Below are 13,913 nucleotides of genomic sequence, written 5' to 3'. Positions count from 1 at the left end.
GAGATCCGGAAGTGGGAGAAATACGTGTAAAAAGGCCACACATACACATTTCTCAACAAGTAGCATTTATTTCCAATGTTAGATACCCCCCTCCCCCCAAAAAAAATAAAAATGTATTAACTTATTAGTTATTGTTTTGCTTGATTCATTTTTTGTTAGGTGCAACAACTAACTGTGCCAAGTTTCAACCCGAGAATGACTGGGGGAGAAATAATGTGTACACAAATGATGTGATGTAGACATGTATCGAAATACAAATGTACGCTATTGAAATTTTCCTTTCAAAAAATTTACAGAAATCGTGTAAAGTCATTTCTACTTTAAATCTGCTCTTTAAATTTAATTTGGTGAGGGCCTCGCACAGGACTCAAATAATTTTTTTTAGGGAAAAATTGCAAAACATGGATCAAATCACAAACCAAGCAGAACTTGATGGCTCTATGTCTCCTCGCTCCAAGCCTCTATTGATTCAACGAATATTTAGATCTATTTGTTTGACTACATATATAAGAAAACAATTAAGAATTCCATTTTTTTTTAAATTTTGAAACGTTATTCCTATTCTGGTCCATGAAGAACATTATCGGCGTTAGTTGAATACAACGTATTTGTTGCTTTAGATATAGAGACAGGACGGTTTGTAATTCATTGCGGATTTTTTAGTCTTAATGTTTTGTTTTTCTATTTCATTTGAGGCCTCCATATTCACTTCGTCTAGGGTCTCCGTTTACTTAAGGCCGGCACTGATCTCGAATACAATCTACGGTGTCTTCAACTTAGGCGTGAGGCCTCAATCAAACCAAGCCATATACTTTGTCAATTTAGTTTTTTTTAAATGTCAACTAATAAATGAAATAATGTCTGTATTTAAAGGTCAACTAAAAATGAGATAATGTCTATATTTAAATGTCAACTAATAAATGAGATAATGTCTATATTTAAAGGTCAACTAAAGAATGAGATAATGTCTATATTTAAAGGTCAACTAAAAATGAGATAATGTCTATATTTAAATGTCAACTAATAAATGAGATAATGTCTATATTTAAAGGTCAACTAAAGAATGAGATAATGTCTATATTTAAAGGTCAACTAAAAATGAGATAATGTCTATATTTAAATGTCAACTAATAAATGAGATAATGGCTATATTTAAAGGTCAACTAAAAATGAGATAATGGCTATATTTAAAGGTCAACTAAAAATGAGATAATGTCTATATTTAAATGTCAACTAATAAATGAGATAATGGCTATATTTAAAGGTCAACTAAAAATGAGATAATGTCTATATTTAAAGGTCAACTAAAGAATGAGATAATGGCTATATTTAAAGGTCAACTAAAAATGAGATAATGGCTATATTTAAATGTCAACTAATAAATGAGATAATGGCTATATTTAAATGTCAACTAATAAATGAGATAATGGCTATATTTAAAGGTCAACTAAAAATGAGATAATGGCTATATTTAAATGTCAACTAATAAATGAGATAATGGCTACATTTAAATGTCAACTAATAAATGAGTTTCCCACTCGAAGGATACCTGTGCGAAAGTCTATATTTTCATATCTTTTTTTTTTATGACATGCCATTTGTGGGCCGGTTTATATGGTAATGCCCGGGCCGATTTTGATACCCAGTCCGCCCCTGGTAACAGTTAAAAGAATGAATGCAAAGGGTGCCATGCTCTATCACTTTACGTAACATTTGGTACAATTACGTTGAACGCTCATGTCATTGCTCTACTTATTTCTGTGTGTGTGTGTGTGTATGTGTGTGTATGTGTGTGTCTTTATGGATGTAAATGTGTTATTAGAGTGTGTAGAAAGACAAATGACTTATCTACCTTGATGACATGGTCACGTAGCTGAAACACACAGAACACAGACGGCCCTCCGGACAAAAAAATGTAGGTCTCCATGAGAATAACTATCTTAAGTTTTCACAGGTTAACAAGATTGACTGTTCTATTTTAATATATGTCATTGAAGTTTTATGTGATGGAACCATAAATCCATATCTGGACTTCCCTAGTAACACACAAGAAATACCTAACTCAATTTCCTAGAGACCCATATTGGTATAAGAGCCCACACAAAGAAAGTCTACATTAAATCAGTACAACTGTCTCTCTTTGCCGTTACAATCTCTCAGAAGTCTTTACGCTCATTGGAAGCGTTTTAAATTGAGAATTGTTTTGTTTGTCATTACAAAAATTGGTATCTACCAAGAGTACCAACTATAAATACTAGGAGTTTTCTATATGTAGGTAAAATAAGACAATACAAAGGGGTCTCTATGTCCATCCCCAGGGCAAAGAGCCTAACCTCAAACTCCCAGCCTCAAATCTTGAACTGAACCTCAAACCACACTTACAACCTTTAATTCCACACTCAAACATCAAATGTCCGGATCCTAGCACGAAGAGAAACGCGATTTCAATGCGACCATTAAGGCGTTGTTACTAGATGTATACTTAAACAAAATATTGATTACGAACTTTGAGGTCAGCCTAGTTGAGTTGAGCTTTGAGGTCAGCCTAGTTGAGTTGAACTTTGAGGTCAGCCTAGTTGAGTTGAACTTTGAGGTCAGCCTAGATGAGTTGAACTTTGAGGTCAGCCTAGTTGAACTTTGAGGTCAGCCTAGTTGAATTTGAGGTCAGCCTAGTTGAATTGAACTTTGAGGTCAGCCTAGTTGAATTGAACTTTGAGGTCAGCCTAGTTGAATTGAACTTTGAGGTCAGCCTAGTTGAATTGAACTTTGAGGTCAGCCTAGTTGAGTTGAACTTTGAGGTCAGCCTAGTTGAATTGAACTTTGAGGTCAGCCTAGTTGAATTGAGCCTTGAGGTCAGCCTTGTTGAATTGAACTTTGCGACCCTTACGTCTATTGGACTCAAATTGGTTGGGAGACTTCAGGTCAGGAGGAGACAAACCTATGATTAGTTTTATATTAAGGTTGGTCATAGAGACTTCAACACTGCTTCAACACTGCTAGATCTCATACCTGATATGTAGAAGTATTCGGGAGGGGTGCATCGGAGAAAATTGAATTAACAAAAAAAAAGTGAATAATTCATATATATATGTGTGTGTGTATGTGAATGTTGTTCGTATTTGCATCTATAATGTTATTGTTACAGTAGTTACGCTGAGGTTGTCAATTGTTGTCAAACTGAATTTCCATTTGATTGGATCAAAAAAAAATTATCTTATCGTATCTTATCTCTCTCCCTCTCTCTCTCTCTCTCTCTGTATATATATATATATATATATATATATATATATATATATATATATATATATTTAAATATCTATTTTCAAGAAAAGAAGATTAAGTAAGACAGAAAAAAAGGGAGAGAATATAAAATTCATATCTGTGGCATTTTACGTCTCGAGAGACGATCTTTTCCCTTTGCAACTTCTTGTGTGACTAAAGAGGCCAATCCTTGATACAAAGCTGCGATCGCAGGTTGGGCATATATAATCACCAAGCGCCGTTGCATTTTCACCCTTCTTTCTGCTTCTGTTGTGTATGACATCTGCAATCTGTGACCCTTCCTTTATGCTCTCTCTCCATGTGGATCTGTCCAGTGCCACCTCTTCCCAGTTGCCAGTGTCGATTTTGAAGAGCTTCATGTCGCGTTAGCATACATCCGTATAACGTAAAAGTGGGCGACCAGCGGCTCTCCTGCCTTCTATTAGATCGGCATACAGGATGTCCTGTGGAAGTCGACCTACTGGCATTCTACGAACGTGGCCAAGCCAGCCAAGGCGTCTGCTGCTGATAACAGAGCGGATGTCCTGGCATCCTGCTCTATGTAGCACTTCCTCATTGGTTATCTTATCTTGCCACCTTATTTTAAAGATCCGCCTTAGGCATCGGAGGTGGAAGACATTCAGCTTTTTTTCCTGCCATGAGTAGGTTGACCATGTTTCACTTCCGTACAGCAAGGTGCTCAACACACAGGTCCGGTAGACTAGGGCTTAAGTACTGCTAGTCAGCAATATGTTGTCCCAGACTCTTTTCTGCAACCGTGACATGGTGGCCATTGCCTTGGCTATCCTGTTGTTTATGTCTTTATCCAGTAGAGTGTTGTTGGATATGATGGAGCCAAGGTAACAAAAGTGATCAACAATTTCTAGTGGTTGGCCATTAATGCTTACTTGAGGTGCAGTGTTTGTGTTTTGGACAAGTATCTTAGTCTTGCTTTGGCTGATGTTTAAGCCGAACTTCTGGCAAGCAGCAGATAGTTTGTCAACCATGGACTGTAGCTGAATATCAGAGTCAGCCACAATAGCTGCATCATCAGCATACAGGAGTTCCCTGACGAGTAGCTTCCTAACCTTGGTTTTTGCCCGCAGCCTTGATATATTAAATAGTTTTCCAGAGGATCTTGTATGGAGAAACACACCTTCGTTTATGTCGCTGTACGCATAATGCAGTAGACAGGAGAAGAATATGCCAAACAGAGTAGGTGCGAGCACACATACCTGCTTGACACCACTGCAAACCTCAAAAGGTGCTGATTGGGCTCCATTGAATTTGACAGTACATTTAGTTTCCTCGTGAAAACACTCAATTAACTTCAGTAGTTTGGGAGGGCAGCCTATTTTCCTCAGGAGTTTGAAAAGGCCACTTCTGCTGACCATGTCAAAAGCTTTAGTCAGATCAACAAAAACAATGTAAAGGGGTCTCTCTCTCTGAATTTCTCCTGCAGTAGTCGTAGAGAAGATATCATGTCTATAGAGGATCTACCACTCCCGAATCCACACTGAGACTCTGGGTAGACTCTAGAAGCTATCACCTGCAGCCTGGATAGTGCCACTCTAGCAAAGATTTTGCCCACTATACTGAGGAGAGAGATACCTCTATAGTTGTTGCAGTCACTCCGATCCCCTTTGTTCTTGTATATTGTGACTATAGTTGCGTCACGCATGTCTTGTGGGACATGACCTGTTTCCCAACAGCGGCAGAGGAGCAGGAGTGATTCGTTGACTTTCACTACTTCCACTGGGATACCATCACTCCCAGGAGATTTTCTATTTTTTAAGCAGTTAATTGCTTTTTTGAGGTCACTAAGGCTCGGAAGCTCATCTAGGCATTCCAGTACTGGAAGATCTGGTAGAGAAGCCAGGGCGACATCGTCTACTGTATTCTGTGTGGCATAGACTTCGAGGTAGTGTTCTGTCCATCGTTCTAGCTGCTTGGCTTGATCTGTAATTTTTTCTCCTGATTTGGATAGAAGGGGGGCAGGCTTAGACACTGTTGGACCCAGGGCCGCTTTAATGCCATCAAATAAAGCTTTGCTATTTCCTGAGTGGAGACTGTCTTGGATTCTGTTGCAGGTATCCCTCCAAAAGTGTTAGCACATTTTCTAGCCATTTCTTTCGCCTCTTTATTAGCACTTTTGAAGGCCTCCAAAGATTTTGGACTAGGCTTTGTCTTGTGAGCGAGGTGTGCAGATCGCTTTTTCTCGATGCAAGGTTCCATATGTGCTAGATTCGCCTCAAACCAGTCTACACTTTTGTGTTTTTGAGGCCCAAAGGCGGTGATTGCCGAACTGTAGATTACGTCTCTTAATTTCTCCCATCTGATAGAGATGTCTTCTTCATCACTTAACGAGGGGATTGAACTGTTCAGGAGCTCGCCAAAGAGTGCACACTTCTCTGGGTCACCTACATGGTTGACGTTAATTCGCCTAGTTCTGGGTTGAGTGGAAGTGTAAGCCTTCTTGAGAATTAGCTTGATTTTGCTTAGCACTAGTGAATGGTCTGAGTTGCATTCCGCACTGTGGTATGAACGGGTGTGGATGACACTTTTCAGATCCATCCTTCGGGTGATGCAGAGGTCAAGCTGGTGCCACCTTTTCGAGCGTGGGTGCTGCCAAGAGACTTTATGGCGTTCCTTGCCAGAGAATAATGTATTTGTTATACACAGTTCATGAGAGCTACAGAACTCGAGTAGCCTTTGGCCATTGTCATTTATTTTGCCAACACCATGAGGTCCCAAGCATTTTGGCCATGCATCATTTCCATCACCAACACGGGCATTAAAGTCTCCATTTATATAGAGGTGCTCGGATTTTGGAATACTTTTAATTACATCCTCTAGAGCTTGAAAGAACCTGTCTTTGTCCTCTTCTGGTGCAGCAAGGGTTGGTGAGTAAGCACAGATTATATTAACTTTGCCTTGCGGTGATGCAAATTTCATGTGTGCTACTCTTTCATTGCCAATGGGAAACATTGCAATGCAGGGGACGAGACTGTTTCTTATTGCGAAGTCGACGCCTTGTATTCTAGGGCTTTGTTCTGTTTTTCCTTGCCAGTAGAATGTATAGTTGCTTTCTGTAAGAGATCCACTGTCTGCCAGTCTAGTTTCTTGCAGGCAGGCCACATCAATGTTTAGTCTGCTGAGTTCTCTGTCGATGATAGCTGTTTGTCGCATGTCGGTGACGAGTTCAGGGTCAGTATTGAAGCCAGGACACATTGTCCGTATGTTCCAGCTTGCTAAACGCATTAATGTTGAGGGTTTTCTTTTTATTTTATTTGCAGGTGGGGGTGAGCAGCTTGCTTTTTGATTTTGTCTTAGCACCAAGCACCCAGTGGTGCGGCAAGCTGTGGCGGGATAGCACTTTATTGTCCGATGGCTGCTCGGCTTAAGGCAGGCAGTAGCTATCCAGTGAGGCTAAAAAGCCCCTCCTACCGTCAAGAGTGGTCCCTGGCGTTCCAGCTTACGCCAATCGGCTAGGAACTTATCACCGGTAACTACCACTCTCCGTGTTTTTTTCAAAGACATTACTGTCAGAGATGGAGTGACCTCTCCATTGCTGGGGGAAAGCCTGGGCGGTAAATTTGCGAGTGCTGGGCTGCCCACACGTCAGCACACGCCTCTCTTCCATACTGACCGGGTCCAAAGGGATGGCGAGCCATCACAATTTGGGGACAGGTGGCTGCAGGAGTTTGCCAGAGAGCAGTAATCTTACTACTGTCCCCCCGCCTACGGGGCTCCAGGACCGAATTTTCTGTTAGGGTTTACTCCCTTAGCCTTAGACCTTACAGGGACACACACACAAGGCAGTGCGGCTATTGACCTAGAGCTAAGGGTTTGGTTTGTGGGCAACAGGGCGTGTCCGCACGCCGACGGGCCATGCCTGCCTCACATCTTGGGGCCAAACCTCCTCCGAGACCCTTGCAGTTTAGCCTGACGCTTCGCAGCCTCAGTTTCCATCTGCCACCACGAGGAGGTACTGCATAGGACTTGCTGTGGAGAGGCTATGTACTGGCAAGAGAGACTTACAAAATTGCTCCCCTTTCACAGATGCTAGCCAGCGGTGGCAACAAGTCAAGCTACCACACTAGACGCTTCACACAGCCATATAATAGTCTTAAATTATGAGTTATCTTTTCTTGTTAACCAAACTTATACTCAGTTCCTCTAGCTGGTTACAATATTGTATACGTTATTTCTCTAACTTCCAACTCCCAGATGGAGTTCATTCCACATAATTAATAATTGTCGATGACAACGACATTAATCAATACAAAAAAAAAAATGAACCTGCTATGTATTAAATAATCACAATAATGTAGAGAATTAGGTCGTTCTGTAACCATTGTATATAAACAATAGACTATTAATGTCACGGGTTTATTATGTTTGTTTCATTTGATGATCTTTATGATATAAACTTGGGACATATGCAGGTTCGGAGGTGCCGTAACTATGGTTCAAACACTTTAATAATCAATGACGTAACAAAGTGTTGATATTTTTTTTCTAGAGTTATAATTATTTTTAACTTGACCTTGAAACAATAAATGTATGTACAAAGATATAAAGCAGATACAGGATTCAATAAAAATGATCAATAAAATGAGTTTACTTTTAAACTAGCGACTTCTAAGTCTAACTTTCTAGCTCTCTCTCTCGTCCCAAGCTGCCCTTCCTCCTTTTATATCTTTCCTTAGAATAAAGAACCGTGACATATCAATACCCTGCTGTTTTTTAATTTAACCATGTAAATTATATTTCTCTGCTGTAGCCTTGAACTAAGTTTTAATCGGCGCCTCTCTCTTGGCATCTAAGCGTGGTAACGCGAGATCTAATTAGAGCTAAGTAAAACTGTCCTCATTTTTTTAACAATGAGGTGTCATCAGGGACATTGCAATTAAAACCTTCTATTTTTACAAAGCTTATCTCAACTCTGTCTTTATGGTAAAAAAAAGGTGTACATGTTATTTCTCCCACACCTAATCTCGGATCAAGCTGACATGTTGTCCAATTATTTCTTTTACACGACGGCACAAGAATCAATACAAAAAAATATTAGTTAATTAACTATTGGTAATTAATTATTGCGTTTGTTATCTGGAACAAGTGAAAGAAATTGTACTTGACTGAAGTGGTTTTATAAGTTGAATTAGTCCCCTTTATGGGTCGACGCTTTAAAGTAGATTTGAAATAAAGAAATACACAGCTGAACAATCTTCTATAGTCATAAGCACTTCACTAAAAAAGTGGTTAGTATGTCGGCTTGAGGATGCTACACCATGAGTTCGAATGTACAAATATTTTCCACATATTTTAATGACATTTTTTTTTAAAGAAGCACCGTTTTTTATTGAATGTTTAGAATCGCCTGATTAATTACTAAGACACATTACATGACACTCCTAAAAATCCATCAGTCGCAACGTAAAATGGGCAAAATGTACGCTAATTAATTAGTTATCCTAGCTGTAACGTAGTGTGACAAAAGGTGTAATAATTCTTGTTACTTTTAGTGTCAAAAAGAGTTAGTACATTTTTTAAGTCTCTGATGTTCAATGGCCACTAGATCGGTTGACATTATTTTGATTTAATGACCTGTGTTGATATTTTTGTGTGTTTGACTCAGGCTATGATATTGGAAATGTGTTCTTGTTTTGTGATACTCAAGAGAAGTGTGCCACAGTATTGGAAATGTGGTATTTTTAATTTTTTCTTTTGTCGGATAGGAAATACATTTTTATCATGTAAATTACTATAAGTTGGTTTATTTAAAGATACATCTAATTAGTTTCAAGAATTATTCAGTGAGAGAGTCATTTTCAGCTACATGGCTTAGTTTTCTACATATGATCAGAAAAGATTTGAATGTATCTCAGAATGGAGAGCGTTATTGTTGATCTGTAGGATAAGCTAGTGTAGTGTCACTGTGCCACTGGATTTATTTCCATGACCTGTAACTGTCCTACTATTTTCAATTGTTCTTTCTTTTCATTTCTTTTGTTGACATATGAGCATCCGGCCTTTAGTTATGTATTTACGATCTTTTCTTTTTGTAAATAAGCTCTAAAAAATATTGTTTTAAAGCGACCCGGGTCAACAATTTGTGTGTCAGTACAGTATATACCCCGAGGCTATAATTAGTAGCCTAGGAAAATATATTTAAGGATTAGGGATCTTAAATTACCACTTGACTTTTTTCCCAGTTCCAGAGTCACTACTGAACCGTGTAAGTCTCATCGCACTAGGGCACCGTGTTGAGAACTCTATTCTCTGATAACAAGGACAAGGAAAGCGGCAGTTCTTCTCAGAGTTTCTCTGTCTCTGTACAGAGCCAGCTCTTCATGCAAACCAGCTTTTGTTTCACTCAAATGGCCATGTTTGGGGTGTAGTGTTGCGCACTCGTAAAGGATGTGGTTTACTGTTTCGACGTCGTCCTGACAATGCCTGCAGCGAGAATCTAAGTTTGGTTTAAATTTAGCAAAATAGGCACCGATTGGACAGTGTCCCGTTCTGTACCTAGCGATTGTCACCTGTTCTTCCCTATTCAGCTGCCACCATTCGTCCGATTTTGAGGGCCCTTTTAAGTTTTGCCAGACTTCCCTTCCCGTGTTACCATTTTCCCAGCTTTTACACCATTTATCTCTTGCCCATTCGTCCACTATCGCACGCGCCTGTTCAAAAGTCTGTGGCTCGTCCACAGGCTCCAGCTTTGTGCCGAGCTTGGCTAATAAGTCAGCCTTCGTGTTACCTTCGACCCCCGCAGGTCCAGGTACGTATTGGAATGTCGTCCGAATTTCGTGTTTTTCTTGGAGGCGTCCCACGCACGCCAATGTTTTTGCCAGTGGTTCCGGGAGCGTATCGGCTGAGCTTTCAATGGCTTGTAGGCTCGACAGAGAGTCTGTATATAGCACAATAGGATTGGGTTGTGCTGTTTTCTCGTTAAGTCGTTCTTCAATGTACTCTACTGCATTTTGAATTTCTACCATTTCTGCTACGTAATTGCTCCTGCCAGAACACGAACCTAGAATCTCATCGTTTTCGGTCGAGCCAGGGAATCGAACCACCACACCATACCCAGAGGTTTTTTGTCCAAGGTTCTCTCTCGTGGAACCATCTGTGTACACCTTAATGGAGTCAGCTGGGTACTGGGCGATAGTTTTCCTGGCTGTGTTTCGTAGGACAGTTTTTGTGCATTTCTTGTTAACTTCTGGGTCAATCAACGATTTCCTCACCTCCGGGTTTCCAGGAGCATTCGCCGGAGAAGAAGCCCCATGCAGAGCGAGAGCTGCTCTGTTCTGGGGTAAATCGACTTCTTTGGACAATTCCCGCAATGAGTGCATGAAAGAGTTCCGTTTCAGCCGATTTCCGCCCTGCCAATTGTCGACCAGACTCCTGACTGGGCAGTCTTCTTCTAGCCGTTTGAATTTTTCATAAGCGATCATAACGGCTCGCTCCCTTCGTAGTCTCAGTGGTGGGAGATTTGTCATGACCTCACATGCCGCAGTTGGCGTCGTACGAAATGCACCACAACTGAGTCTAATTGCTTGGTTCTGCACTGAGTCCAGCCCCGCTAGAGACGTTTGTGAGGCGTAGACTTGTGCAAGAGACGAGTACTCCATTCTCGACCTTACCGCTCCAATGTAGAGGGCCCGTAACACGTTCGCTTTGGTCCCCCACTTGGTCGTGGCTAATCGTTTGACTACCTTAAGGCTCTCCGAGGCTTGTTCTCGTACCAGTCTCACATGGTCGGACAAACCCATTTTTGGGTCCAGGGTGACTCCCAGGTATTTTGGCTTGGCTTCCATTTTTAGCTCGGTACCATTGATTGAGAGAGAAATCTTTTCTTTGTAGACATCTTTGCCAAGAGTGCACAACTGAACCTAACTGATCTAAAGACCCAATATTAGCATTGTCACACGTAGGCCTAACTCATGGTGTTTAGCTTAGAAAACCCAAACCCAATGTCAAATATCAAGCATGTTATTTATTTCTAAGATATACTGAGAGATTATGTCACTCACCTAATCGTACGCCAAATATAAAACATGTAATTTATTTGTATGATAGACTGATAGAGTCTGTAGCTCAACTATTCAGACACAAGATTGAGTATTATAAAATAACCACATTTCTCATCAACTTTTTTACTTGATACAAGATGTCAAGTACACTTCTAACTGCTCCTATTGCCTGGGGCTAAGATGGGTGCCTGTTAGAGTTGAGATGCCTCTTAGAGCTTAAATGCCTGGTCTGATTTTAATATCAGAAGATCGAAAGCCATCAGTCTGGAAATGTTATATTCTTATACAGATTTTGTTTATCATTTCGAAGTTTGTTGAGCTTATAACTTATAATTAACTTCTTTTTCTTCTTTCTACAGTTTAAAAAGTCCTGCGTTTAAAGGAATATAATGATTCTAAAGATGTTATTCAGCCATGCAGATGAACAGAAAGCCATGCAGACAAATATTCTAATCGTGGGCGTAGCCTGGATTTTTTTCGGGGGGAGGGGTTGTGAAAATTTTCTTCCCCCCTCTCCACATATTTATGTATGTGTGTATTTGTGTATGTGTGTGAGTGAGTGTATGTGTGTGTGTGTACACACGTAATTAGTCTTCATTACATTTTGACCCTTCATCATTTCGGACATTTTTTGTACCCTAGAATAGGTTCTTTCTAGAGTTAGTGGAGAGACAGTAAACACTCAACTTTTGTCAGCTGTGAGCTCCCCGGCGCAGATGAACAGAAGAAATTAAAAGCACCATGTAGAACGCCATCATCTCAATCTAGTTGTATATGGTTGTATATGTTTATATATGGTTATATATAGGTTATATATGGTTATATACGGTTATATATGGTTATATATGGTTATATATGGTTGTATATGGTTATATATGGTTATATATGGTTATATATGGTTGTATATGGTTATATATGGTTGTATATGGTTATATATGGTTGTATACGATTATATATGGTTGTATATGATATGGTTGTATATGGTTATATATGGTTGTATATGGGTTACTGTACAAGTGTGAAGCTCAGTGCATACGTTGGAGACAAGAAACGTCGTAAGAAGACTCTAGGAAATAATGAACTGAAAACGTTGTAAGAAGACTCTAGGAAATAATGAACTGAAAACGTTGTAAGAAGACTCTAGGAAATAATGAACTGAAAACGTTGTAAGAAGACTCTAGGAAATAATGAACTGAAAACGTTGTAAGAAGACTCTAGGAAATAATGAACTGAAAACGTTGTAAGAAGACTCTAGGAAATAATGAACTGAAAACGTTGTAAGAAGACTCTAGGAAATAATGAACTGAAAACGTTGTAAGAAGACTCTAGGAAATAATGAACTGAAAACGTTGTAAGAAGACTCTAGGAAATAATGAACTGAAAACGTTGTAAGAAGACTCTAGGAAATAATGAACTGAAAACGTTGTAAGAAGACGCTAGGAAATAATGAACTGAAAACGTTGTAAGAAGACTCTAGGAAATAATGAACTGAAAACGTTGTAAGAAGACTCTAGGAAATAATGAACTGAAAACGTTGTAAGAAGACTCTAGGAAATAATGAACTGAAAACGTTGTAAGAAGACTCTAGGAAATAATGAACTGAAAACGTTGTAAGAAGACTCTAGGAAATAATGAACTGAAAACGTTGTAAGAAGACTCTAGGAAATAATGAACTGAAAACGTTGTAAGAAGACTCTAGGAAATAATGAACTGAAAACGTTGTAAGAAGACTCTAGGAAATAATGAACTGAAAACGTTGTAAGAAGACGCTAGGAAATAATGAACTGAAAACGTTGTAAGAAGACTCTAGGAAATAATGAACTGAAAACGTTGTAAGAAGACTCTAGGAAATAATGAACTGAAAACGTTGTAAGAAGACTCTAGGAAATAATGAACTGAAAACGTTGTAAGAAGACTTTAGGAAATAATGAACTGAAAACGTTGTAAGAAGACTCTAGGAAATAATGAACTGAAAAACGTTGTAAGAAGACTCTAGGAAATAATGAACTGAAAACGTTGTAAGAAGACTCTAGGAAATAATGAACTGAAAACGTTGTAAGAAGACTCTAGGAAATAATGAACTGAAAACGTTGTAAGAAGACTCTAGGAAATGATGAACTGAAAACGTTGTAAGAAGACTCTAGGAAATAATGAACTGAAAACGTTGTAAGAAGACTCTAGGAAATAATGAACTGAAAACGTTGTAAGAAGACTCTAGGAAATAATGAACTGAAAACGTTGTAAGAAGACTCTAGGAAATAATGAACTGAAAACGTTGTAAGAAGACTCTAGGAAATAATGAACTGAAAACGTTGTAAGAAGACTCTAGGAAAAAATGAACTGAAAACGTTGTAAGAAGACTCTAGGAAATAATGAATTGAAAACGTTGTAAGAAGACTCTAGGAAATAATGAACTGAAAACGTTGTAAGAAGACTCTAGGAAATAATGAACTGAAAACGTTGTAAGAAGACTCTAGGAAATAATGAACTGAAAACGTTGTAAGAAGACTCTAGGAAATAATGAACTGAAAACGTTGTAAGAAGACTCTAGGAAATAATGAACTGAAAACGTTGTAAGAAGACTCTAGGAAATAATGAACTGAAAACGTTGTAAGA

General features: G+C 39.1%; 2 protein-coding genes across 5 annotated transcripts in view; both read right to left on the bottom strand.

The window, feature by feature from the left end:
- Positions 1-13,913, bottom strand: part of LOC106074584 (uncharacterized) — a 54,216-nt gene that overhangs the window by 26,099 nt on the left and 14,204 nt on the right. The gene's annotated exons all lie outside the window — the stretch shown is intronic.
- LOC106068749 (uncharacterized) lies at positions 9,540-11,081 on the bottom strand. The gene has a single exon (XM_056027553.1). It carries the CDS (start codon positions 11,079-11,081, stop codon positions 9,540-9,542), a length of 1,542 nt encoding a protein of 513 aa, XP_055883528.1.

This window comes from Biomphalaria glabrata, chromosome 4, assembly GCF_947242115.1.
Source record: "Biomphalaria glabrata chromosome 4, xgBioGlab47.1, whole genome shotgun sequence".
Taxonomy (NCBI): domain Eukaryota; kingdom Metazoa; phylum Mollusca; class Gastropoda; family Planorbidae; genus Biomphalaria; species Biomphalaria glabrata.
This window is presented reverse-complemented; position numbering and strand designations above follow the sequence as displayed.